This window comes from Actinia tenebrosa, unplaced genomic scaffold (assembly GCF_029948245.1).
Source record: "Actinia tenebrosa isolate PJP-AT-01 unplaced genomic scaffold, QUT_ActTen_1.0 PGA_scaffold6__47_contigs__length_16458017, whole genome shotgun sequence".
Lineage (NCBI taxonomy): Eukaryota > Metazoa > Cnidaria > Anthozoa > Actiniaria > Actiniidae > Actinia > Actinia tenebrosa.
In genome coordinates, this window is record NW_028292583.1 from 11,065,001 (window position 1) to 11,092,509 (window position 27,509).

The 27,509-nt window shown below is 38.1% G+C and overlaps 6 protein-coding genes and 1 non-coding gene across 7 annotated transcripts in view; 2 read left to right on the forward strand and 5 right to left on the reverse strand.

Annotated features, from left to right (window-relative positions):
- The window catches only part of LOC116297562 (uncharacterized), a 34,005-nt gene extending 30,482 nt beyond the window's left edge, over positions 1 to 3,523 (forward strand). The window contains exon 4 of the transcript XR_016121513.1: positions 1,769 to 3,523. The gene's annotated coding sequence lies outside the window, so the exon portion shown is untranslated. The remainder of the gene's footprint in view (positions 1 to 1,768) is intronic.
- On the reverse strand, positions 3,100 to 7,151 carry LOC116297566 (uncharacterized). The gene is made up of 9 exons (XM_031705817.2): positions 7,051 to 7,151; positions 6,811 to 6,958; positions 6,561 to 6,720; positions 6,324 to 6,474; positions 5,836 to 5,965; positions 5,329 to 5,508; positions 4,822 to 4,910; positions 4,293 to 4,374; positions 3,100 to 3,578 (listed from the first exon to the last, which is right to left on the reverse strand). Exons 1-9 carry the CDS (start codon positions 7,132 to 7,134, stop codon positions 3,478 to 3,480), a joined length of 1,125 nt encoding a protein of 374 aa, XP_031561677.2. The 5' UTR covers positions 7,135 to 7,151; the 3' UTR covers positions 3,100 to 3,477.
- Trnas-uga (transfer RNA serine (anticodon UGA)) lies at positions 6,073 to 6,154 on the reverse strand. Its single transcript has one exon. It is a non-coding gene; the product is annotated as a tRNA-Ser (tRNA).
- A 1,145-nt stretch (positions 7,152 to 8,296) lies between the features above and the next one.
- LOC116297564 (uncharacterized) lies at positions 8,297 to 13,171 on the reverse strand. Its single transcript, XM_031705815.2, has one exon. The coding sequence runs from the start codon at positions 13,064 to 13,066 to the stop codon at positions 9,419 to 9,421; it is 3,648 nt and encodes a 1,215-aa protein (XP_031561675.2). The 5' UTR covers positions 13,067 to 13,171; the 3' UTR covers positions 8,297 to 9,418.
- Positions 13,172 to 14,125: 954 nt separating this feature from the next.
- Positions 14,126 to 19,026, reverse strand: LOC116297583 (uncharacterized). The gene is made up of 2 exons (XM_031705840.2): positions 15,200 to 19,026; positions 14,126 to 15,052 (listed from the first exon to the last, which is right to left on the reverse strand). Coding segments are annotated over exons 1-2 (3,798 nt in total). The 5' UTR covers positions 18,997 to 19,026; the 3' UTR covers positions 14,126 to 15,051.
- Positions 19,027 to 19,440: 414 nt separating this feature from the next.
- On the forward strand, positions 19,441 to 23,678 carry LOC148906060 (uncharacterized). Its single transcript, XM_089038552.1, has one exon. It carries the CDS (start codon positions 19,477 to 19,479, stop codon positions 23,239 to 23,241), a length of 3,765 nt encoding a protein of 1,254 aa, XP_088894678.1. The 5' UTR covers positions 19,441 to 19,476; the 3' UTR covers positions 23,242 to 23,678.
- LOC148906061 (G protein-coupled receptor 157-like) lies at positions 23,606 to 27,317 on the reverse strand. Its single transcript, XM_089038553.1, has 4 exons — positions 26,804 to 27,317; positions 25,916 to 26,097; positions 25,135 to 25,317; positions 23,606 to 24,316 (listed from the first exon to the last, which is right to left on the reverse strand). The coding sequence occupies exons 1-4, from the start codon at positions 27,234 to 27,236 to the stop codon at positions 24,041 to 24,043; spliced, it is 1,074 nt and encodes a 357-aa protein (XP_088894679.1). The 5' UTR covers positions 27,237 to 27,317; the 3' UTR covers positions 23,606 to 24,040.
- Positions 27,318 to 27,509: the final 192 nt, after the last annotated feature.

Consider the following 27,509-nt stretch of genomic DNA (forward strand, 5'->3'; position numbering starts at 1 on the left):
GAATTATTGTTATTACCACTCCCACCCGCCCTTATGACAGTTGTATTATGTCCCAGTGTATAATATATTAAAGCTGCCCGGATTTAGCCCATACAGTGGTCACATGTATTATTATAAAATAAAATATTCTCAATGATCATTCTTAGAACATGCTTTGTACAATGTTTGTTTAAGCTTTGTCCTCATAAGAACCTGTCTCAGTTATACGTTGTGAGGCTGAAAGTGTCAATAACCCATTATTTCAACAGCTTTCAGACCAAAACTGGGGACTGTAAACTTATCTTTTTAACTCTGTTAACTTACCTTTTTAACTTCGTAAAAAACTTTCCATTGAGCTAGTCATGTCAGTGACAATGATCCCTTTAGCACAGCTTTCAGCTTCTGTCCAGAACACGCTTTGAAACGTACTTTTTTTGTGAAAGAACTGCTTTTAGAATAACCTCAATTTAAACTAAAGAAAGTAAAACAAAACCCGAGCATTCAAACTTTTGTTTCTTGGTTATTTGGTGGAGGTTTAATTGAGTTGTTTCTCTTCAATTTGGTCACGCGGCGAGTTCAAAACAGATCATTACAGTATTTTCGCGCGCTTTTTTGTCCAGCGGAAGGACAAGTTATGATCACGTGGTTTGTGTTCAAGATGGAGGTCAGTTACTGAAGTTGCCTTCATGGATAACGGTCTGGCTCGCCCTGTCGTCTGTTTTTTTTGCACAAAAGATGCTCCGTTCGTTCTTCTTAGACTTCGTACCCTGCCTGGAGGCGACCTTGATTAATCTTGTGCGCCCCTGTAAGTATTTTTTTTTTAAATCATACAAACAATAACAAAAGTTCTAAAATGGATAAAGTACTAAATGATCACTTTACTCACAGGTAGCCCAAGCTGGCTATAAGTGTTGATTTAGGGATTGGCCATTATTTTTGGGAGGGGGGACTGGTGCAAATAGGGGGCAGGTCATCAATTTTTATGCATGGAGAAAAGGGGGGTCATATAAATTTATGCAAGGACTCAACAAAATATCAGAAGGAACGATAAGGAAGAAATTTGCCTCGGTAAAATTTCACAAATGTCCTTCAAAAATGCTGGAAATTGCATTTCTGAGGGTCTGTTAATTTCAAAACTTTTCAGGGGAGCAAGCCCCCAACCCCTCTAGTTGCTCCCGCCTTGCATAGCCAGTTGGCTCGGTACACATTTCAGTCTGGCTACGCCCCTGATCAGTAGGTATCTGTTATTACTTATTCAACCTAACTTCTAAGAACATTAGCACTAGCCTAATTCCTAATAGTTAACATCAATGAAAATAGTAATGATAAAAGGGTAAATTAAACACCGTGAAAAGATGAAAAAACTACTGCCGTTTTGGACGCTAGTCCTTTGTCATGCTCTTTTACTCCGACTTTCATCTTTTCACGGTGTATAATTTACCCTTTTATCATAACTGTTTCATTAGAAATACCGACGCAGCTCACACTAGTTTTTAGCTAGTTATCAATTCAATGAAAATACGCATCATACCATATCATATCCTATTGGGGTTGATCCAGGATTTTGGCTAGGGGTGTTTAAACTGCTGATTGCAGTTTAAAGAGTACAGACAATCCCCCTCCCCCCCCCCCCCCCCCCTCCCCTCACATTCCTCAAGAGCTGCCCCTGCATATATAGAAATAGTCATGACAAATATAAATGTTAACAATTCAATGGTTTGTGAGTTTATACATATATTATGCATAAGATTAGGAGCTTATGATAAATGTTTTGACTTTTCTTTCTTAGAATACCCAGAGTTCTGTTCATAGTGTAGTAATGGCACTTATTGTTTCAACAATGACGTGTTCCAAGACAGTGCTATATTTCATCACCTCATCCAAGTCGTGCCATGGTGATGAGTTTATTGCCCAAACATCTTGGTCAGAACACTTGTTGTTTTACATCATTCCTAATGGCACATGGATTTTAATGCCTTTATTATGCATTATTACATTGTTATTAAAGATAAGTCATGCTATAGAAATAAGTAACCTTGCATCAAAACAAAAAAAGACAAAATGATTCATTTAATAGTTACAACCTGATTTACTTTTAGCTTATTTTTTTTGTGTTCCTGCTTACTACAATAATTAGAAATTATCCTTACATGTTATCATAGAGTACACACCATATAATAATCTGTGAAACAAAAGCAAAGATGTTTTATCTATTGCAGCTATCTCGTTGCTATTTTATACAAAAGAGTGGATATTACTGGAGCAGAACATTGGGAACTAAAGCAAATACCATTGCGCATCTTTCTTTGGTTCATGCCTAAGTGAATTCTTCTAAATCATTGATGACTAAACACTTTTAGTTACCGCCGTTTGCATTACTACACGGCCACCCCAGACACAAATCATGTCTTGTAGTTTGGAATGGACTGCAGTCAATCAAACACCTCATTCTACTTGGATGTACTCAAACTCTTTGCAATCACTTTCGGAACTTTCCTTTGCGATATCTGACTGAGAAAGTTTGATAGAAAAGCCAACTCACTGATCCAACCATGTATAAATGGCATCAACATGAGTGATTGACAGAAGTCTATTACAAACTACACGACTCGATTTGTGTCTGGGGTGGCCGCCTAGTAATGCAAACGACTATAAGTCCTAAATGACTAGTAGAACTTCACAGGTATATGGTATGCAGGCAATTCACCTTTTCGCCCGCAGCCATCATGTCGTAAATACTTTGTTGATTCGTGTTACGGTCACCAAAAAAGTTCAGACATCGCTCTCGGATTCCCATATAATTTCTCTAAGTTTAAAGAGAAAATTTAGATAAATTTCTTTAGTTAGCTCTCTTAACAGCAATAAGAAAAGCTTCAATCAAGTTAGAAAAATAATATTTTACTCTAATTTAGAGAACTAACTAAACAAACCAAGTAAATAGTTCATTAAAGCCAGTACATATGTACAGAAATCCGAAGGCAATGTCCGAACTTCTTGGTGATTGTAACACTATCCAACACAATTTATACCACGTGACGGCTAGCGCCGAAAAGGTGAATTCGATAGGCTTTATCACCAGGAGGGCTTATATTCAGGGGGCTAATCACATGAAGAAAAGAGTTTAGGATAAAGAGGGAACATTTATTTTTTTCCTAGTCAATCTTTCAATATAATGTGCATCAATGAAATGAACACAAGATTCCAGATCTGGGCTTAAAACCAGGAGGGCTTATAACTGGAAGGACATTTGCCTGAGCAAACTAGTTTGCTCATATTAACCAGGAGTGCTTATAACAGGTGGGCTTATAACCTGAATCTGTGTCTGTGTCTGTTTTTAGTGCACATTCCACAAAAAAACTTAGCAGACTTGTCCTGTGATCTAGGCTACAATACCTCTGTGTCGTTTGTTTATGTTTTTTTTAGCCATGTAAGTTTAAATAAGTATCAAAATGCATTAGACTTAAGAAACTGTAATGAATGTATGACTAAACTAGGATTCTAGGAAGGCCCAGTATATTTAGTAAAGCGATCTGGATTCTTTGTCTCCCGGTTGTCATTCTTGGCAATTTTTGTCAGTTCCTTTATTAAAGCATCTTTTTCTAACAAAGGAAAAAAATCTACAAATTAATACAAATTGGTTTTATAAATGAAGAAGGGAAGAAAAAAGGGATTGCACTAATGGATTTTTTTCAGTCTGGGTGTACATGTAAAGGTTCTGTGATCTACATCAGGGGCAGTGGAAGCTAAAAATCTTTGGGAGCATGTGATAATGACAATGTTTTGTTTGATTACACTGACGAATGCGCCGTAAAACAATGACTAAGAAACAATATTTTTTTGGGGGGGCCAGATCCCCCCCAAAAATGTTGGTGGGGGGGGGGGGGCACGTGCACCCCAGGCACCCCCAGTTCTGCCACCCCTGTACATGTATCTGTTTATCTTGCATATCTGGCCTCTGGGGTTCCAGGTTATTGTTTTCCTTACTTCCCAAACTGCAGAATTCCAATTTGATTTGTGAGTTGGCCATACCCTAACTTCAATCAGTCCAGAGATTGTTCATGGCTCAATCTGTTGTTACCTGTGCCCTGACTTAGATCAGCCCAGAAGCTGTTTCAGCATTTCGATAAAATTAATTTTGGATCCCAAAGTTTTGGAATTCATGCTGGTTTCAACTTTTTTACACAAAATTGTTTTACCTAAAATTTGTGAATAAACTGGAACAAATAAATGAATAAAGATTATAGATACAAATAGCCAAATAGTCTGATTTAGTTTGTATACTTTTAACAAACCACAGTTATAATTCTACCCACCTTGTGGCTTTGCATATTTTAGGAACTCCTCTAAAGCAGGAATTGGCCCAGACTTAATACGGATAGTATCACCAGGATACAGCTATGTTGAAAAATGGGAAATCACAATATTGGAAAAAATAGGATAAGTATTAATAGCAGTGTATCTAGAATCTAATAAAATATAAAATTACGTAAATATTAAATATAATAATAAAAGTATGGCTGCTGATTGATAATGGAAATACGCTGATTATATAAAAAATATACATATAAAAAATAACTAAGTTGAATAGAGGTAAACAGATATAAAATAAAATAAGTTGTAGTGTATATTGATATGCCATTAATTCAGTACAGTCAGATAACCAAAAGTGCCTCTACTCACAATCTATGTTAGCTTGCATTATACGAGGTAGTTTTTGTTCAACTCGCAATGCATGCAGGGAGCATAGCTAGCATGAGAAATATTGCAAGCTTTGAACAGTTGCAAACTGTTGCATATTTACTCAAGTGGGCACTTCTTACAACATATTCATATTATTCTTACTTGTGTGAGAGCTTTTTTGTAGTATTCATCAGTATATTGTGTTCTGCCAGAGACGTGCATTAAAGGTGATGTAGCTGTGACAGAAGGAACTGTTTCCAAAAACATACACAATGAAAAAATTAATGCCAAAATTAATTTTGTTATTGTAAATTTGCTTTTATCAAATGCATGCCATAATTTATATCTGTGAAACAAAACCAAAGATGTATTGTCTAATTGCAGCTATCTTGCTGCTATTTTGTACAAAATAGTGGATAGTAGTGGAGCAGAACATTGGGAACAAAAGCAAATACCTGATGTGTCTTTGTTTGGTTCATGCCTTAATGATGTCTTGACTATTTTATAACTAGTAATTGTTGCACCGACATATATAACGCATTTTGAAATGTATAATTTTGCAATAACATTTCTTTATGATGCCCCCCTCCCCTACCCCCCAAGTCCCCACTCCTCCAAATTTAATAAGGTGTTTTGTGCCTGGTATTAAAGTTAAATACTCATAAATACCTGCTCCCACTGTTGGTTTATACTTGTTCTTGTTGCATCCATAGCGACTCAGGTTGCATTTAAGCTCCGCCCAAATGTCTGGTTTTTGGTATGTGTGCCTTGTTGTTGAATCCAGAGTGTATGGGGGCTTAGGAATATTCACACTTACATCACCATCAAATACTGTTTGTATCTGTACTCCTATGAAAAATATGTTTAATATATAATTAATAATATATGTTTATTTATAATCATCTATTTTTTAAAGAAGAAAGTTGCAAAGTACTGATATTAATAAATATTAATAAATATTAATTATTATAGAAGTGCTTGGTTTTTGTTTTGTTTGTTTGTTTTTTGTTTTTTTGTTTTTGTTATTGTTATTGTTTTTTTTTTAGTTTAGTTTTGTTTGTTTGGTTTTGTTTTTTGTTTTTGCTTTTCTATTTTCTGAAAAATTTTTAAAATTGTCAAATTGCGAATAACATGATTTACTTCAAGACGTGTGTTAATTGATCCCAGACTTCTTACCTTGTGGAATACCAGTAAAGTCATTTTGGTATGTTGATTTGAGCTGGTCATAGCAAACATCTTCCATGCTTTTACTGTCATCAATGACCTCAGGAGGAAGCTTGCTTGGGAATCTCCAAACTAAAAAACCCTACGAATAAAATAAAAGACGGCTAATGTTAAAAACAATGAAAAAATAATCATATTAAAGAAAACTTGCTTTAAAAAAAGAATTAAGAAATGGAAAAATGATATTATCGCTGCGAGCAGGGTTCGAACCTGCGCGGGAAGATCCCATTGGATTTCAAGTCCAACGCCTTAACCACTCGGCCATCGCAGCTGCCACATGCAAAAATTGGTAAAGAATGTGTATATGAAGGGTTAAACAATGTTTCAAGCCTTGGTTAGCTTAATCTTAAAAAGTAATAGAAAAAATGCCAAAGCAATGAAATTATAAATACCAATTTTTTAGTGTAAACAGAGAAGAGAAGCAGTGTTTTATGACGAACCTCAGTTGGATGTGGGTTATTTCTTCTGGCTCCCGTTGCTGTACCTGCTCTTATTGGACTACATTTTGAAGTTCGTTTTGGGCAGAATTCATACTGATAAGTTGTATCTAGTATAGCACCACGATTTGGAAACATTTTGGCACTTTTTGGCCTTGTAAAATACAAAAAAAAAGTTGTGTTAGATCGAGCTAATTAAGTATTCATAAAATTATATTGTTGCTATGGTAAACTCGATACCTTGTTTTGTCGGCGGGAGAACCATGATCACCTTCAAAATCTTTTTTATGTGTTGTCGTGTAAAATAAATCAGGATTCTGGCTATAGCTTTCCATCTTTTTACGAATTGTTGTTGCTGGAGCACTTGGTGGTCGAGGAGAATACGTTTTCGAACTTCTGACTAAAATTAGAATTTTTCATATAAAGTTTGTGTTAACTAACTTGAAGGCCAATATAATGAGGCTTCATTAGCTTCATTCAATAAAATTACCTGGACGATACCAAGATATAGGATCAGAAGGCAGTCCTAACTTTTGCATCAACTTTAGACATGTTTCCTTGTCTTTGAGTTCAGAAGCACTTGGGTAGAAACGAGAAATATTATAGGCAAATCCCGGCGACACAACAAAGTCACCAAGCTGAAAAAAGTAAAGACAAACTTTAAACTTCGAAAAGATAGCGCTTCGGGCTTTTTAAAAACAAAATATTATTATTGTTATTTACTGCTTACATCAGGTGCCTTCTGATTACTCCAAGCTTCCTTATAATTAGTAATTTTCGGCCAATTTCTGCGTGATGCCATTGTTGAAGTCATGATTGCAACAAACTTGTGTTCTGTTTAAAGTTCGGAAGCCACTTAGCTGTTCTAATGCTATTATTTGATTGGTTTATGTCACGCAACTCGTTGAGTTTGTCTTCACTGAATAAATCATTTGTCAGAGAATTTCATAATATTTTTCTTTGACTTTTATGACAGAACGCGTATTTTATGTAGGCAGTAAATTAATGAGCACTCATTATATCATCATAAAAAGAGATAACTATCTAAAAACTAGTGTGAGCTGCGTCGGTGTTTCTAATGAAACAGTAATGATAAAAGGGTAAATTTTACACCGTGAAAAGATGAAAAGAGATAACTATCTAAAAACTAGTGTGAGCTGCGTCGGTGTTTCTAATGAAACAGTAATGATAAAAGGGTAAATTTTACACCGTGAAAAGATGAAAAAGCTTCTGACGTTTCGGACGCTAGTCCTTCGTCGGAGTACTAAAGCTTACTGGGAGTAGTACTCCAACGAAGGACTAGCGTCCGAAACGTCAGTAAGTTTTCTCATCTTTTCAGGGTGTAGAATTTAACCTTTTATCATTACTATATCATCATAAATATACAAAAAGATCAAAATATTGCCTTAAATTTGAATACGCCTGATTAAATGGATGAAAAGGACTGCTCCTATTATCATCCATGCTTTCATACGATAGAAAATAAAAAATCGTCTGAAATAGAAAATAGAAATAGAAAAAATTGCTATCACACTGACCATGGTAGCCGGACGAGATTGCATTTGGCTCAGTCGTAAAAAATTGAAAAAAAATGAGGACCATTTAAAAAAAATACTTACTTTCTGGCCATATTTATTGATTGCTAATAGGTTTATGCCACATTCAAAACTGAAGAAAAGTGTGAATAAACAAATCCCGAAAATCAATAGATTTTATCTAAACTTACAGGTAGTAAAAGGATGCGAAGCACGAGATCGTAGTCTGACCGCCGAAACTGGTTTACAACTGAAAATGCCTTTTTCTGTTTCGAAGTCAAAAAGTTTGTTTCGCGCTGGTTGCTATGTGAAGAAATTAAAAACTCATTTTTAAATACTATGCAGAGTGCAACTTAGGACAATTGAAAGCCCAAAGGAGAGTTGCGTTGGCCGTGCTCAAGCTCTTTTATTGGGTAAAAAGTGAAAAGCACAGTTTGATGCTTTAAATGTTGTTTCTTTTATTTTAATTTCCATTCAAATATTAATTCATCCCCTTCAGGTGTTAGCATATAAGCAGCTTTACGGATGATAAAAAGTTATCGTAAGCAAGACAACATCTGTAAGTATTCAGTTTGTCGTAAAGCTGGAGTTACTAGTGTTTATATAAATAGGATAGAAACCTTGTTATGCATCTGAAACGTGATCTATCTATTGTGTAGATTGACTGCGGAATATTTAGATATGAATCGAAAATGATATTGGAAAGCAAATGTGGTATAAAATTGCAGTTTCGAGAATTTTGATGTTATGCAGCATGCGAGGGGAATTGATATTAGAGGAATAGAGGAAGAGACGCCCAATGCAAGGTGTTCTGGACTCTTTGTTGCATCTTTGAAAAGCATTTGTGACCACATTACTACTCTCTCTCCCCACAGAAACGCATACTGTCAGTCAGTCTGTCTGTCACATCAGATTTTTACACCAAAAATTCAGACCTTGAAATGCATTGACCAAAATAATCTATTTATTAATAAAAAACATAGCTCTTATTTTCTATTACGATATATAAAATGTTTTACAGCTGTTTTACAATTTTTTTTAAACTTTTTTTTTTATAAAGACCAAATATAACAAACTATTTAGTGTATATATTATGTAATACAAAATTTCTCCATATAGCACAAAATACTCAATTACCTCTGCGAGTTTTAATTTATATGATGGCTGTTCATGCATTTAAACTTAATATTTGTTTGTTTGTTGTTGTTGTTGTTGTTGTTTTTTGATGAATAATTTTTTAACAAAATTTTGTTGTTGTTATATTTGTATGAGACTACAAGTACAATAGCAAGAAACAGGGGCTTTAAAAATGCAAAATGCTGGTGGGCCCTACCACACATGAAGTGAGTCCAAAGACTGGCTGGTTAACTCTTTACCTTCAGCATGTTTTTCTAATTTTAGGCCAGGTCATCATAAGTTCTACATAATTTGCACATTAGAAGACACATGGATGTGGATAAGACTCAAATAAAACAAAGTATTTATTCTCAAGAGAATGACAACTGGTTTGAAATTTGGAAACAGTATACCCAAGCTAAAGAGTTCTAAAGTAGTATGATTAGATTATGTCCCTGATGTAGAAGTTGGATCATCCAGGTCCTGATACCCATCTCTTGGGGTGCGACCACTTTTACTGTAATATCTGATGGCTATTATTATCAGCCCAAGAAGATAAAGCATTGGCAACCAAGCTAATATTTCAATGAATATTTGCATACCCATGATTGTTTTGTGGGCTGCCTCTGTATTTTGAGCTGAGCTCATGAAAGCCATGATGCATAGAAATGACAAGATAATAGTATCAACAGTGTTCAGCCATCTCAGATGAGAATCATTTCTGTATGGCTGCATATAGACGAAGATTACAAGAGTCAGAAAGACAAGAATTTCAGTAAAGCACCTTTGATAGGGACCTGGTGTTGCCAGAGCAGCCGTGAGCACAAGCAAAGCTATCCGGCAAATGAAATAATAAGCTGAAAAAAAGCAACCAAGATGGTCTTGGAAACAATGCTGAAAGATGTTGTAAAGAGGAGTAAAATAGGTCATGAATCGACAATTCTTGATGAAGAATGGTCTAAAAAGTAGCAATAATGGAAAGACTACAACAAAACAAAGGATGACAATGACAGCAAAAACAACCAGGAAATAGTAACCGACAGGAATTTTTTCATCTGTTATAGAACCCTGAATGTAAAGCACTGAAAAATCTTTCTGCAATTTTACCCAGCGGACAGCATTGAATGAAATTAAAGTCAGATTGGTGTAGCAAAGAACAAGTATGGATGAGATGGCACGGAAAACATTAGTTCGTTGATAGCAGTTGCATGAACATCTTGCTACTAATGTAATTACAATTAGTATAGCCAACATGTATAATGGCAAAAAGTAGTTAAGGCCCAATTTACCAATATTATCTAACCTTTTCACAAAACATGACAACTTAACTCCTGGCAGCCTCCAAGATACCAGATCCAAAATCCCTTTCATCCCCTTGTCTAGATGCATAACTGTTTCTGGCTTCAAAACGAAAGGTAAAACCTGATAGAAGTACAGCCAAGAATTTAAGTAGGAGGTAAAGATATCTACATTTATACGCAAAAGTATTAAAACTCCTATTGGTGTGACTACTATGAATATTGGAATCCCCCATGATATCTTAAATTTTTCCCTACAGCTTGAAGTTTGTACACATTTTTCTCCTCCCAAGGAAACTGTGAAATTTGGTTTACATTCCCCACACAGAGTATTGATTCTGTTATCTGCACAGATCGTAGAATTATCATATGAGTAAACATACTTACTATCACTAAAATTACAGTAGTGTCGTGGGCATGGGTAAGTGACAAATTTTCCTTTAACCTGACCACCCCAATAGCCTGCTATTAAGTTAACATGTTTACCATCACTATTACAGTTATATACTCCCTCTTGCATATTCACCTTGCCTGACATACATGAACAGATATCTTTGCCAGACGTCTGCTCAAATCCATCATAACATTTTTTAAATTTCTGTGTAAATAATCTTGAAATTGCTTTTCCTCCAACACTACTGATTGTAACAATAAATGCACTATTCTCTTTCCCTTGCAATTTAACATCTTTTATGAAACTAGAGCTTGTGTGGTTTTCTGGATTCTTGATGAACTGGATCAGATGAAGGGAATCAAGAACACTGCCGTTTTTTTGTATGTTTATTTTTATAACTCCATAAACTGGACTGTTCCTCTCATCCAACAGCTGCACTCTTGGGTTAAATACTTCCCCTGGAGCAACAAACCAATCAGATGGATAGACTGCAATGTCTACTGGATCTGTTGAAATTTCCTCGTTTAGTGGGCCACTGAATGTGGTTATGTTTTCCCAAGCAAAGGCTGAATTGTTTCCAATGCTCTCATTAACCAAGAAGCAAGACTGTAGTGTGGTGGCATAAATAGAATTACCACCCCATGATGGCAGAGCACAGTTTGCTGTGAAATCAATATTGGTGTCCCATTCATGAACATTGTCTAAATTTACCAAATTTCCCTCTTCATTTTCATAGCCAATGGAACACTCATGCCGTCGAAGTTCCCTTGTCTGGGGACCCACTTCTGGTCCTGGAGCCTCTATATATATTGCTCCACCATTTTCACTAGCATGGTTTCTTGTAAAGTTCATTTTTGAGCCTTTAGTCATGATCATTCTACTCACTCCATACAAAGCCAAAGCACCACCTTTGTTGCCCTTATTTCTTGTGAATGATGTTATGTCAAAGACCTTCAAAGGGGCGTTATCCAAAAGCAAGGCTGTATAGAGATTATCTTGAAATGTATTCTCCCCTCTTAAGATCATTGGCACTTTGGAGCTATAAACTACTCCCATTCCATTTATGCGACCTTGATCAACCTTTGTGTAATTCACTTCATTGTGTGCTATTGTGCAGTTGATTATCACCACACAATAAGGAATCTCAGGACCCATCTCAATCCAGTTATTCTTGTTGTTTAAAGCAACTGAAATAGCTGTGCCCATAGTTGCAATATTATGATAAAAAGAGCAGTTTGTAAAATGAATCCAGTTTTTGTATTCCCCAGAGATGTTATGTAGATATGTTCGACCATAATGAGACACCGCCCCACCCATATCAGCAGAATTGTCCTGAAATATATTTCTTATATGTTCAACTGTATTTCCCATTTGTTGACATTCATATTTTTCGATGTCATTACCCGTCCTCACTGCTCCACCGCCATGCTTTGCAAGATTTCCTATAAATTCACTATCAACAATCTTTAAAGCATTTCCTTCAGCTTTATTCTGAAATTCGGTAAATATTCCTCCACCCCAAATTCCAGTGTTGTTGTAGAAGTGACAAGAGTCAACCAAAAGGGAGTTCTTCTTAGCTGAACCACAAAAGAAGGCTGTCAGCCCTGCACCATGTCCGAAAGGTTGTGGGGTTTCTTGAGATTGGCTGTGTTCCTCATATATATATTTATTTCGAGTAAAGATACACCCTTTAAAGGTATAGTTATTGCCATCAGAATACATGTAATGTTTGGTGTCATTGAATGGATACAAAGAGCCAAACTGCGTCAAATGTAATAAGATTCCACCTGCTGTTTCATGAACGGCTAAGCTGCTTGATTGTCCCTTTGCTGTATTATTGACAAAGTGAGTGTCAATGATGCTCACACTTCCGCCCACATCATAAAGGACCAGACTAATACCAGCACTCTTTGTAAAGGTACAGTTTTCCACAGCCAAATCTTTGCAGTACGTAAAAGAAATTCCTGAATAGAACTGGTAAATGTGCTCAGTGTCATAAGGATGGAACGGCGATGAATACTCTAATCGGCCACAACCTTCAAACAACAACTGCTGGAAGACAAAGTTATTACAAAAGCGAAACTGCAGGCCAACCCCCTTTGAACATTCAATTTTCACAGACTCACTCAGGCCTACAAAAGCCACATTGTCCAAACTCGAGGTGTTGTAGTTCCTGTTCAAGGTGTAATTTCCGTTCCTGATAGAAACGTTGGTGGAGTTATTTAAGTTTTCCAAGACGAAGCCAAGAGTTTCACACGGAAATGAGCTGTTTGTAAGACATGAGGTGTTATCGTGGCCGTCCATGGCGACTTGAATATGATGTACATAATCTGTGGGCTCCACACCAACTATTGTCCACATGAGGACTACAATCGGTAAGAAAGACTTTAAACTTCTATGCATGGTTTTCAAAACACCAGAAGCGCTGTATCATTCAAGATATAGGAACATAAAAGTGAAAGTAAACGGAAGTACTTCGACACATGACAGTTTTATCAGTAATAAATTACCTGACTGGGCTTCCTGTGGTGACAATTATAAAGGAAGACCAACGAACTAGAGGGCTATAAATTGATGTTCATGTTACATTTTTAATAATTTCAATTTTCAATAAGCGCATCCCCCGCTGTTGAAGACCAAAAATCTCCAGGGGTCTGTGGTGCTTCAAAACTAAAATTTTCAGGGGTAGCCTACATTTGGACTTGAAAATCTATAGCTTTTCGTATTACAACAAACGTACGGTGACGATAAAATGCTTGACAGCCACATTGATTCGCGTGATCTATTAATTATGGCGTGAATTAAGCGATGTACATCAAAACTTATTGTTCACTCTGATAGAGTCAGTCCTTACTACTGCAATACTGCTAAAGTTTTGAATCTACAACACACCCAAAGACGTCCGAGTTTTGAAAACGAAAATTCGCCCCATGTAAGGGAATCCGGACTTATGGTGGATTCTGGATTCCGAGACTCTGGATTACGGATTCCAAGGGTCTGGATTCCGGATTCCAAAACTTTTGTATTGCGGATTCCGGATTCCATATCGTTAATTTTCAGATACTTTCTCTGAAAATTATATTTGATATACTTGCCAATATGAGTAGAATCGTCTATCAATTAAATCAGCATCTGATGACAGATATTCTTGGTGGAGATATTGCACAGTGGGGGAAGGGCTACATAGGTCCATTCTAGGTCGAGGCGATAACATTTGAGTGTATACTTTGAATTTCAAAGTAGCGGATTCCGGATTCCAAAAGGGTGGATTCCGGATTCCAAGGCCAGGATTCCGGATTCCAGAGTGCTGGATTCCGGATTCCAAAGCCTAAAATTTCGTGGACTCCGGATTCCGGATTCCCTTACATGGGGCGAGAAAATGACTCCTATTATAGATACCAATTGTCTTAAGTGATAGAAGTCAGATGATGACCGAAGAAAGAAACTGAATTACGACTACCGTTCTGGCTGTCATTTTTTAATATTAGGTATCTTATTACCCGACGAACACCCTAAGGGGTAACGTCTTACTCTCTGGTGGTCTTTTTAGATTTACGACCCCCTAAGAAGTACCAAATTGAAGATCTGGAACCCTAAAAGGTACCATGAACTTCCCCGCCCTTTCTAAATCGATCTGAGTCCCTAATTCCCTTGGAAAAATAACATTTCACCTATAACCCATGGTTACAATAACCTTTTTAAACAAATCATGGATATCAATAACCCATATTCCGATATTAATGGCTAATTTTGACTTACATGAAAAATTAACTTTGGCTTGTGCACCGCTTTTGTTGCACTCTTGTCGATCTCATCTTTGCTAATCAATTGTCAAGAGGTAAAATATTGTGTACCAAACAATATTGGGTCTTTATTGGTGTTGCAGGATGTATTGGATTCTGCGTTGCCGCGTTCTTTGTAGTTGTAGAGTATTGTTTAGCTCCAAACTCATTTTTCTCGGCAATAGAGGCTTTGCACCAACACATGATGGCAGCCACGAAAAGATCAACAATAATAGAGTTTTTTCCCACTGGGAAACGGTGCAAAGCCTCTATTGTTTTATATTTTCTTTATGGCTCACGTGCCCTGCAACGCCAAGAAAGAGCCACAATATTTTTTCAGTTGATACTAAATAATGAGTCTCACTTTTAAAGTGATTCCGTGCATATGTTTTCAAGGGCAATAATATAAAAGCTTGGCTGCTCCTCTGAATCTAAATTTTCTTCTATGATACATGTGCTATGGTCAGTCCTTGGTTGGAATAAATTTCTGGAATTCTGAAAGCTGGCCTAAACTGAAGTCCAGTTGCCCGTGCCAGTATGTCAATACCATGGTTAACCTCGCTCTGGTAAAAGCCTTCGATGTGGGAACGTCAAAGCCTTCAAAGTTCTGTGGAAATGTCAATCAATCAATCAACAATCAATCAACAATCAATCAATCAATCAATCAATCAATAAGTCAGTCAGTCAGTGATCAGTCAGTCACATCATTGGCATGACGAGTAGCAATCACATAAAACAGGCTTTGCTAACATACCATTTAAAAGAGCCAAGATTTGTTTCGCTTTTCTCTGCATCTTCGTCGCTGTTACAATCCTCTTCAGTTTTCTCCACATCCATTAACAATCTATTAGATCTTTGTCTTTCTTTAAAATAATTCCAACCACACACCAAACACAGGATCATGAGATATACAAGCGGCAAATATGCCAGAACATTGACCAAGATCTGTAATCCCTTGACTGTCGAATCACCAGCCTCGCTATTAACTGCTGAGCTGAAAACGGTAATGAGGCAAAGGTTTGTCAACAGCAAAGCATCTAGAGTATTCAGCCAATTGTATCTTGTATTGTAGGGCTGTAAATATAGAAAGATGCCCAAAATCAGGATACAAGAGGCTTCCAGGATGGATCTCTTCAACGGACCAAGAGGAAGGAACAACGCCATAAGAAGAATCCAGATCCTGCATGTGAAGTAGAAGCCAGCAAACCAACGATTATTTCTCTGCTTCTCTTGGTCTTCAAAACAGTTTTGGAAAATGTCGAAGAATAATAGGTATCCGTTAAGACAAGGAAACTTCCCGGAGAACCAAGGTGTAAACACCAGAACGATAGGGAGGAGAGCCACAAATAGCAGTAAAATGATGGCAAGGATCGTGAATGGCAAGTGTGTTTTCCAGTCGTCAGAGAAGTTGATATTCCCGTCTGAATACAACACCCATTTGCTACCAACCTTCACGTAATGAAGGATGTTGAAGGATATTGTGGTGATGTCAGTATAGCAAAACACTAACAGATTGCACAGAGCGTGGGATACGTTCCTGCCGATGTACCAACGAGGAAAACACCTTGCTACCCTAGACAATACCAAAAGAAGGAAAAGAATATAGAATGGAAGGATATAATTGAGGCCCAGTTTGTAGAAGTTTGTTAATCCAGGATAGAAACAAATACCAACTCCTTGGAGTCTCCAGTTGGCAAGTCCAATGACAAACGATATGAATTTATCATCATTGAGCTGTGTATTCGTCTGCAAAAGGTATCCCATTATCTGATAAGAGTACAGCCACGAGTTCAGATAAGCGGTGAAGATGTCGAGGTTTATCTTGAGCACCAGCAACACAAATACCAGCATCACTAAAAAGAAAACTAATAAAAGCCAAGTATTTTGCTCACTGCACTCTTGAGACGTTTCGACACATTCTTCACTTCCCACACGCACGGTATAATTCGAGAGACATTCTCCACAGAGTGGGATGTTTGCATTTCTATTCTTTGCACACAGTTGATTTCTTTTAAGTGGAAAGTCTCTTTTTTCTGTATTAGTTGTATTTTTATTACAATGTCCGTGTGGACACGAGTATGTGTCAAATGTTCCATTAGGGACATTACCTCCCCAGTAGCCCGTCTTCAAGTACACTGTTTTCCTGTCATCACTGCACCTAGAAATCCCAATCAGCTGTTTTTTCGAGCAAATACATTCGCCTTCTGCTTCGTTTATATGAAATCCTTGGTTACAGTCGGAGAGTCTCAGGGTTTTGTTATTCGTTGTACTAATGGTTTGTCCACTGACCGTTCTTAAAGTCAAATTGAACATGCCACCATTCTTCCCATTCAACACCAGACCAGACACTACAGTATCATTGTGTTCTATGTTTTTTATCAGTAGTAGTGGTGAAGAGGTACCTAGTCTAGCATCATTAGGATCTGAAGCATCTATTGATAGGCTTACAACACCTTGCACGAGACTTCCTTTTTCATCAATTAGTTTAATAGATGCAGAAAATTCCTCACCTGGGGATCGTTCCCATTCCTTCTCAATGATCTCTATTTTAATAGGATCTGTTGATATTTCTTCTGAAATGTTTCCTTGACCGCCATGTTCGTTTATATACTTCACAAAGTTCCACTGCAGGGAATGATTGTTAATCCTTTTATCTCCCACTTCGCGACAGCCTTGTAACGTGGTTGCGTAAATGGATTTCCCTCCACCATCTGACGCATCGTTTGATTCAAACGTGAGATTCGTGTCCCACTGGTTAACATGTTCAAGTGTGATTGTGTCGTTATACGAGAGAAAACATCCATGGGTATTAAGTTCGGTTGTATTGAAGGCGACAACTGGTGGACCGCCGACGTTTACGTAAATTGCGCCCCCCTTACCAGTTGCCTTGTTACCTTTGAAATACATATTTGAAGCCGGCATCAAATCAATGATAGACATGCCATACATGCCAACAGCACCTCCTTGAAGACCACTGTTATTCGTAAATGATGCATTACCGAAAACTTTAAGAATTGCCGAATCTAAAACCAGAGCTGTTTGTTTGTTCGAGTCAAACTTGGTTGATCCTTGAAGAAAGACGGGAACGGAGTACGTATAAAGCGCGCCCTGACCAATAACAAAGTCGTCTTCAGTTCGTATGATCTCATTACCGATAAGACTGCAGTTTTCAAGGCAAACAATGTAAGGAAGAATGGGTTCTTTGAAGTTAGGGTTAATATTATTCAAAGCTAGATCCATTGTAGCAGTTGAAAGCCCAATAGCCGAGCCTAGAGTTGCTTTGTTGTTCGTCCACCTGCACCTTCTAAAAATGACCTTTCGACAGTTATCTTCTGTATCAACTGGGTGAAAATATGGTCCATAGTGGGAAACACCCCCTCCAAATATTGCCATGTTATTTTCGTAGGTACAATTTTCGTGAAGAATTTTGTTAGGATAAAATTTTTCTTTGCCGGGCCAAATAGCAAACCCCGACCTTACAGCTCCTCCAGCGGTGCTTTTAGAGTTGCCTAAAAACCTACATCCAGTAATAGACAAGGAATTGTTCTGTGTTTTGTCTTGGAATTCCACAAAAAATCCGGCTCCCCAAACAGCTTGATTGTTTTTGAATGCGCAATTTTGAATCACTAGGTTATTGTTCATGGTGGTACCCTTGACAAATAGTGAAAACCCTCCCCCACGACCGAATGGCATATGATCATTTCCCGAAGGGAACTCAATCTTGTTCTCAAAACATTGTTCGGGGGCCAAGTTTTCTTCAAAAGTACATCCTTCAATTATATAATTGTTGTCGTTCTGATAGGCAAGTTGTTCAGTATTGTTTGTTCCGAATGGAGGAAGAGCACCTTCGAAAGTAAACTCCACATAAACTCCCCCTCCTGCTCGTGTATATGATAGATTGCGTGAACAAATATTATCCGGGTCAGGCGAGTTGCTGCTGAAAATTGACCTCACGATGTTGACTTCACCTCCAACATCATACATTAATAAACCAATTCCTGGGCTCTCGAGGATTTTGCAGTCTTCCATGGTCACATTTTTCACGTAGGCCAAGAACATTCCAGCATAAAATGGAACGTGATCTTTATGAATTTTTGCAAACGCTGAGCCAACCGTACTCTTATGCAGACTTCCGCAACGATAAAACGAAATTCCACGAATCTTTATGTCTCCACTACGAACAAATGTAAAACTCGCATTTGTAGAGCAGTTGATCAAGACATTGGCAAAACTTCCGTTCCCTGATAATCCAAAGTCTGACACATGCTCGAAAGTAGCATTGGTGGATAAATAGTACACTCCTGGTTCCAGGATAATGACGGTGGCATTTTTTATTGTGACACTGATTGCGTGGTCGAGCGTCTTGCAGGGATTTTGAATAGAAGTTTCCTTTGATGTGGAATTCAAGCAAGATTCGGTATCATTACCTTGATTTGACACAACGATAAAATGGCGATAAGTTCCGTAGTCATTTGGATGTTGGGCAGAACCTCGAAGGAAAAAGTGAGTACATAAAATAAGACTGAAAACCACAGCCAAATGAAGATCCATCGTGAGACAAGAAACCCGTTAAAGGTGACTGATTTCTTAGAAAAGGGGTGTTTCTCTGATAACAATAAAAAAAACCAGGAAATGTCTCTAATGACAAGGCGTTCCTCAACAAACAGGTAACCCAATGTTACTGAAAATAAACAGTATCGAGTGAACTCGAGTTTAATTGATACTTATTTAAAGACGGCTAATTGATTTAGCTAAGTGTGTAGCACTCATCTCCACTCATACTAATTAATATTATCCTTCAGACGCACTCTACACCAAAGATCTAGGGAGCCGTTTCTATTTGTAATAAAAACGGCTTATTGTAAATATTTGTTATTTTGGGCTACCTGTGTTTTAAGGTCGGGTGACTATCGAGGAACGCCTAGTCAAAAGTCGTCATTTCATGTTCCTTTTCTATACTAGACTCCGACTTTTCCTTTGTCACCCCTTTTCTAAGAAATCAGTCACCTTTAACGGGTTTCTTGTCTCACGATGGATCTTCATTTGGCTGTGGTTTTCAGTCTTATTTTATGTACTCACTTTTTCCTTCGAGGTTCTGCCCAACATCCAAATGACTACGGAACTTATCGCCATTTTATCGTTGTGTCAAATCAAGGTAATGATACCGAATCTTGCTTGAATTCCACATCAAAGGAAACTTCTATTCAAAATCCCTGCAAGACGCTCGACCACGCAATCAGTGTCACAATAAAAAATGCCACCGTCATTATCCTGGAACCAGGAGTGTACTATTTATTCACCAATGCTACTTTCGAGCATGTGTCAGACTTTGGATTATCAGGGAACGGAAGTTTTGCCAATGTCTTGATCAACTGCTCTACAAATGCGAGTTTTACATTTGTTCGTAGTGGAGACATAAAGATTCGTGGAATTTCGTTTTATCGTTGCGGAAGTCTGCATAAGAGTACGGTTGGCTCAGCGTTTGCAAAAATTCATAAAGATCACGTTCCATTTTATGCTGGAATGTTCTTGGCCTACGTGAAAAATGTGACCATGGAAGACTGCAAAATCACCGAGAGCCCAGGAATTGGTTTATTAATGTATGATGTTGGAGGTGAAGTCAACATCGTGAGGTCAATTTTCAGCAGCAACTCGCCTGACCCGGATAATATTTGTTCACGCAATCTATCATATACACGAGCAGGAGGGGGAGTTTATGTGGAGTTTACTTTCGAAGGTGCTCTTCCTCCATTCGGAACAAACAATACTGAACAACTTGCCTATCAGAACGACAACAATTATATAATTGAAGGATGTACGTTTGAAGAAAACTTGGCCCCCGAACAATGTTTTATGAACTACATTGATTATTCGTCTGGTAATGATAATATGCCATTCGGTCGGGGAGGGGGATTATCATTTTTTATCAAGGGTAGTGCCATGAATAACCAAATTACGATCAACGATTGTAGGTTTTTAAGGAATTATGCAATCTGGGGTGCAGGGCTGTTTATTGAAATTCAGGACGAGACCCAGAATAATACCATGCTTATTCGTCGGTCTCTTTTTAAAGAAAACTACAGTCACACCGGCGGAGGAGGGGAAAGAACTGGAATCCCAGTATGGGATGGAGCATTCAATGGCAGCAAAATCATCCATGAAGATTGTATTTACGACAGTAATTCTGCTGTTCAAGGTGGTGGTGTCTCCCACTATAGCCCCTTCTACCATCCAGTTGACGACAACGATCATTGCCGGAAAATTATTTTTCTGAGGTGCCAATGGATTAACAACAACGCTACTGTTGGCTCAGCCATAGGACTTGTTATTTCTGCAGACATGACCGTATCTGTCAACAACATGAATCCCACTCCCAAAGGCCTTATTCTCCCTTATATTGTCGAGCTTGAAGATTGTATTCTGAGTGGTAACACCATAGTCAAAAGTGAAGATAACATTGTAATCGGACAGGGTGCATTACATACGTACAAGTTTCCTATTATTTTTCGAGGAAACACAACTTTTACCAACAATACCAACACGGCTTTAGTTTTGGATAATGCAGTGCTTAAAGTGTATGGTAAGACAACCTTTTCAAAGAATAGTGGCTTCAAAGGAGGAGCTATTGGTATGTATGGCGCATCTCTGCTAAATTTAATGCCAGATTCTATTATATATTTTAAGAATAATCGAGCTATAGACAAGGGTGGTGCATTGTATGTGGATGTTGGGGGCCCACCGATCGTGGGGTTCAGTACAACTGAGCTGAACACGCGTGCATGTTTTATTGGTTACAACGACACTGTAACTGTACCAGTTGTATCAAACTGGAAGACCAACCTGACGTTCGACTCCAACCATGCATCAATCGGAGGTGGGAATTCCATTTATGCAACCAGTTTACAAGCTTGCCGATCAACTGCGCAAGAAAGAAACCTTGCCCTTGACTGGGATTTTATAAAGTACATTAAAGAAAATGGCGGGAAAGTAAACACTAAAGAAGAAATATCAACAGATCCTATTAATATAGAGATCACTGAGAAGGAATGGGAACGATCCCCAGGTGAGGAATTTTCTGTATCTATTAAACTAATTGATGAAAAAGGAAGTCTCGTGCAAGGTGTTGTAAACCTATCAATAGATTCTTCAGATCCTAATGATGCTAGACTAGGTACCTCTTCACCACTACTACTGATAAAAAACATAGAACACAATGATACTGTAGTGTCTGGTCTGGTGTTGAATGGGAAGAATGGTGGCATGTTCAATTTGACTTTAAGAACGGTCAGTGGACAAACCATTAGTACAACGAATAACAAAACCCTGAGACTCTCCGACTGTAACCAAGGATTTCATATAAACGAAGCAGAAGGCGAATGTATTTGCTCGAAAAAACAGCTGATTGGGATTTCTAGGTGCAGTGATGACAGGAAAACAGTGTACTTGAAGACGGGCTACTGGGGAGGTAATGTCCCTAATGGAACATTTGACACATACTCGTGTCCACACGGACATTGTAATAAAAATACAACTAATACAGAAAAAAGAGACTTTCCACTTAAAAGAAATCAACTGTGTGCAAAGAATAGAAATGCAAACATCCCACTCTGTGGAGAATGTCTCTCGAATTATACCGTGCGTGTGGGAAGTGAAGAATGTGTCGAAACGTCTCAAGAGTGCAGTGAGCAAAATACTTGGCTTTTATTAGTTTTCTTTTTAGTGATGCTGGTATTTGTGTTGCTGGTGCTCAAGATAAACCTCGACATCTTCACTGCTTATCTGAACTCGTGGCTGTACTCTTATCAGATAATGGGATACCTTTTGCAGACGAATACACAGCTCAATGATGATAAATTCATATCGTTTGTCATTGGACTTGCCAACTGGAGACTCCAAGGAGTTGGTATTTGTTTCTATCCTGGATTAACAAACTTCTACAAACTGGGCCTCAATTATATCCTTCCATTCTATATTCTTTTCCTTCTTTTGGTATTGTCTAGGGTAGCAAGGTGTTTTCCTCGTTGGTACATCGGCAGGAACGTATCCCACGCTCTGTGCAATCTGTTAGTGTTTTGCTATACTGACATCACCACAATATCCTTCAACATCCTTCATTACGTGAAGGTTGGTAGCAAATGGGTGTTGTATTCAGACGGGAATATCAACTTCTCTGACGACTGGAAAACACACTTGCCATTCACGATCCTTGCCATCATTTTACTGCTATTTGTGGCTCTCCTCCCTATCGTTCTGGTGTTTACACCTTGGTTCTCCGGGAAGTTTCCTTGTCTTAACGGATACCTATTATTTTTCGACATTTTCCAAAACTGTTTTGAAGACCAAGAGAAGCAGAGAAATAATCGTTGGTTTGCTGGCTTCTACTTCATATGCAGGATCTGGATTCTTCTTATGGCGTTGTTCCTTCCTCTTGGTCCGTTGAAGAGATCCATCCTGGAAGCCTCTTGTATCCTGATTTTGGGCATCTTTCTATATTTACAGCCCTACAATACAAGATACAATTGGCTGAATACTCTAGATGCTTTGCTGTTGACAAACCTTTGCCTCATCACCGTTTTCAGCTCAGCACTTAATAGTGACGCTCGTGATTCAACATTCCTAAGATTACAGATCTTGGTCAATGTTCTGGCATACATTCCTTTAGTATATCTGATAACCTTGTGTTTGTTCCGAGGGGTTGCATACTTCAGGGACGACTCGAGGACACAAGGGGAAAACAGCAGCAGCTTGCTAAGTGATATCACCGAGCAAAGTCCCACGTCTGCAGACTTTACATAAAACTCTGAAATTTAACAGCTGTACGAATTAAGCTCAAGAGTACAAAGTCTTCTATAGTATCATGAGACTCTTGGAAGAACGACAACGTCGGCCGGAAACTAAACCTACTAAACTAAACTAAACCGGACCCAATTGCAATATATGTAAAAAAGTGGAATACTAACTTATCAGTCATGATTTAACGTTTGATAACATTTGTGTTTGAATTGCTCTGATTTTATGCAATCGGCACCCTTATGATTATTAGGGTGTATTCAGAGGATCCTAGAGTCACGGTGGCTTCAAGACCATAGTACTTCAAAGTGGGAGGGAATAATGGACGGTGGTACCTCCTATTCCAAGAGAATGACTGTTATACAAAATGTGTTGTATTGGTCGGTGGAACTATTTTAATGGCTCATCATTTGGTTAATAAAATGGTTGGAATATAATTGAAATTGCTGTGCTCTGTTGTGTTGAGTCATAAAGCACGTGGGGATTGGCAGAACACTCGAGAAATGTCGAGAAGCACCGCCGCTATGCGCGGTCGTGCTGCTCCTAACACTTCTCTCGTGTTCTGCCAGCACCCGCGTGCTTTATAACTGCACACACCACGCGGGCGCGTTTTCTATTTCTTCACGATTCAGCTCTGTGAGCCAGTATAATATTATTTTAATTCTTTTGACAGTGCGCATTTGATCATGTTAACTCGTGTAAAATTGCGCAATAGAAGCATTAAATATCATTGTTAGCAATAAATAAATTCTTGTGGATGCGCATTTCATATTAACTCGTGTCAAATTGCGCAATAAAAACATGATTAAATATTATTATCATACTTATAATCAAAAACGTCTCCTTTAAAATGCACGTAAAAGTTTTTCTTAGTTTCCTGGTTACTCTGTCCTTGAAGAAGTGGTTTCGATGAATCATTATTTGGTCTAAAACAACACCGCAGACAGAATGACAGTTTGTTTAAGTAAGTCTCCTTGTTTGTGAGATTGGATAATCCCGATAAAAGAGCTTCTCTGATTCTTGCCGAGCAAAGACAAAAGAGTATTAAATTAGCAAATCCTTGGCCAGTGTTTCCTATTCCCTGTTGATGTAAAGCATGCATAAACTATTATTTAATTTGTTCAAACGTTTTGTGTGCATTGTTGATCGCATGTTCCTTCCAGCAGCTTTTTATTTCATCCAAAACTGATATTTATCTCTATCCAAACTTACGTCGTTCCTGATCCATTCCTCTCATCAATTCTCATCCTATTCTACCCATTCATCAAATCTCATCCCATTCTACCCATTCATCAAATCTCATCCCATTATACCCACCCATCAAATTTCATCCCATTCTATCAAGCCTTCTCTCCATATTTCACTCACTATAACTGATATATTACCAGGTCTTGTACCACTTTCCATCCATCCCTCCCTCCCTCTTCCTCCCTCCCTCCCTCCTCCCTCCCTCCTCCCTCTTTCCCTCCCTCCCTCCCTCCCATCCCTCCCTCCCTCCTCCTCTCATCCATCCATCCATCCATCCCTCCCTCCCTCTTTCCCTCCCTCCCTCCCTCCCTCCTCTCATCCATCCATCCATCCATCCATCCCTCCCTCCCTCCCTCCCTCCTTCCCTCCCTCCTCTCATCCATCCATCCATCCACCATCCCTCCCGTCCTCTTTCCCTCCCTCCCTCCCTACCTCCCACCCTCCGATCCAATCTCATCGCATTTCATTAACGGTCCCGACCATCCACATATTTACCCATTGATCACTCCACTGACCTATTCTATCTCATTTTTTCAATCTCATCTCATCTCATTCCATCCATAATTCCGTCCATCCATTAACCCATTCATCTCTCTTCCAGCCTGTAGTATCCCATCAAATAAGAACGATTCCAGTATAACATCTTCTTACCTGTAGAACCATAAGAGTGCTATTCATTGCATGTGGTGATTTGCGTATAAATAAAGCAAAGCGCACGAATCCCCAGATTCGAAGCAGCAGAAACACCAAAGGTATAAATAAGATTTTCGTGTTGATCTTTCTCATGGCCTCAGCAGTTCCAATGGGCAGGTAATCAAGATCTTCATTACTGCGCTGTGAATAATAATAATTGTTTATTATGATTTCGCAAACTCACACCCTTGGCTCTTCATCCAGAAGAAACGAAGGGGATAAGCAATATAAAAAGCAATAGGAGATAGGTCATTGCAAGAATCAAGCTGGAATATGTTTCCGCTTTTTATTCTCATCAAGAACATGGACATTAGTGTTGAAACTGATTCAATGTACTTTGCATTCAACGAAACCATTTCTGTCGGTAATAAGCTATTGCCTATCGCCCTTGGTGATGAAAACATCTCGTTTCTATAAAAATATAAAAAAATGCACTCACAAAAAAGAAAAGAAAGAAAGAAAAAAAGAAAGAAAGAAAGAAAGAAAGAACATATATAATTCTGACATTAAGACAGTAATAAAATACATAAATGCATAATATCGTGGTATTCATACTAGCACTATTCGTTCCCTTATACCATGCAAGGAAGAAAATACAGATTTTGCTCTATAGACCGGTGGGCCTGGGCTTATCCCATGTCACCCCTCCATAAACATCCCTTGGCCAGCACCCCTGCCAAATAAAATCAGTTTATTTCTCTATATTCAGTTTGCTCTCAGGAGAAAATATCATAATCACCTTTCGAGATATTTGTATTCTAATGCCAATAGAAAAGATTACAAGGCAAAAGAAGGCTGCAAGCTCCCAGAGTTTTTCTGTGACCAGCATCCAAATTAATGACTGTGGATTATAAACCTTGACCCAACACCAACCCACTGATACTCTAGAGTGAGTGGTTCCAAGTTCTCTAAAGCACAATGCTGTGGATATAGAAAACAAGACCATTAGTTAGTCGGTTAGAAAATTGAACAAAATCACACAGACAAGAAGTCCAAGCTAGAAATTTTGAAATCACGGGAATAATTATACTGCTCAAAGAAGTCTTTTTCAGAATAATTAATAATCAAACAATAAATGTGTTGTGTTTTGATAATTGTTTGTTTAATACGGAGGCCACCCTAGCTAATCGTTATTCACTTTCTGCATATTGATCAAATCGTTGCACTATTAACACTTTCACTTCTAAATGAAGTCCAAAAATAGTTAGCCAGTCGCGTAAAAAAATTTTTTCGATAAAACTTGTTTATTTAAAATTAGTTTATATTTTCATTTGTTTCGCCCAGCGAGGCTAATAATGAAAGCATTTCGTGAGGCCGGCCTCAAGTAAGTGACTCGATGATCAAAGGTCATTGTAATACACAGTTTCCCGATTCGCAAAAATATTTGGCGTGTTGGTAAATCCATTGCCCAAATGTAACTTGTTCGAAACTATGATTGGGAAATCGAAATTTTGAAACGAATTTTTTAAAGAAAGCTTTATGTTTTTAGGGCTTTATCATATTCAAAGAGTAGAGGTTCATCCTCTATTAAGCGGTTATATCCATGCCTACGATTTATTTGACACTTGAACCATATTTATATATTATCAGTTACATAATGCACATCTTCAAGTCTTATGCTACTTACCTAACAGTGAAACTAATCCAGGAATACCCCAACAGATAGTGTGGAAGTATAGAACTAGACTTGCAGATCTCTCCGGGTTGATGGTCACCACAGTTACAAAGAGATAGATTAACAGAGCAACCATCCAAAACATGGAGGATGTTGAAAAAAAAGTCGAAAAAAACGCTTGAGCAATGCACCAATGTGTACTTTCGTGGAAGTCTTTGATTGTTCCTATTCCAAAGGCAAGGGCAGAGAGCAGGTCTGCTACAGACATATAGACAAGAAGCACTCTAGAGGGAATCCTTAGCTGTCTGCACATGTAATAAGTCATAATTTGGATTAATGAGCCCAAAACCGAAACGGCACACGAAAGAAGGGTTAAAACTACAATCCATCGCGGAAGGCGTGATGTTGAGTCAATGGCATCAATCGTGTAGTTACCCAACTCCATATCGCCGCTTGCTTTTAACAACAACGAATTAAGTTATTTTGCTTGTTCGAAATACTGGACTGAAGTCAAAGCGTCAGAGCGGTAAGAATTTTCGTCCAATCAAAAGAAAGAATAGACCGGTATATCATTATAAGATTACACCGCCTCACGTACTGCACACTGAGGTTTACGATTAATAATGGCAAGTATTTTAATACTAATTGTCATTGCTTCGTTATGTATTACCCGGAGTAGGAATTTATGAATAGAATACAATAGACATTTCCGATTTAG

What these genes read in the sequence shown, in the direction of transcription:
- LOC116297566 (XM_031705817.2), bottom strand. Translation starts at nt 7,134, where the DNA reads ATGACTTCAACAATGGCATCACGCAGAAATTGGCCGAAAATTACTAAT. An exon ending in TCTCCCGCCGACAAAACAAG is followed by an intron (nt 6,475 to 6,560) that starts GTATCGAGTTTA and finishes GTATTTTACAAG; the next exon opens with GCCAAAAAGTGCCAAAATGT. An exon ending in ATAACCCACATCCAACTGAG is followed by an intron (nt 5,966 to 6,323) that starts GTTCGTCATAAA and finishes TTTTATTCGTAG; the next exon opens with GGTTTTTTAGTTTGGAGATT.
- LOC116297564 (XM_031705815.2), bottom strand. Translation starts at nt 13,066, where the DNA reads ATGCATAGAAGTTTAAAGTCTTTCTTACCGATTGTAGTCCTCATGTGG.
- LOC116297583 (XM_031705840.2), bottom strand. Translation starts at nt 18,996, where the DNA reads ATGGATCTTCATTTGGCTGTGGTTTTCAGTCTTATTTTATGTACTCAC.
- LOC148906060 (XM_089038552.1), top strand. Translation starts at nt 19,477, where the DNA reads ATGGATCTTCATTTGGCTGTGGTTTTCAGTCTTATTTTATGTACTCAC.
- LOC148906061 (XM_089038553.1), bottom strand. Translation starts at nt 27,236, where the DNA reads ATGGAGTTGGGTAACTACACGATTGATGCCATTGACTCAACATCACGC. An exon ending in TGGATTAGTTTCACTGTTAG is followed by an intron (nt 26,098 to 26,803) that starts GTAAGTAGCATA and finishes CTATATCCACAG; the next exon opens with CATTGTGCTTTAGAGAACTT. An exon ending in GCACTCTTATGGTTCTACAG is followed by an intron (nt 24,317 to 25,134) that starts GTAAGAAGATGT and finishes TTACATCAACAG; the next exon opens with GGAATAGGAAACACTGGCCA.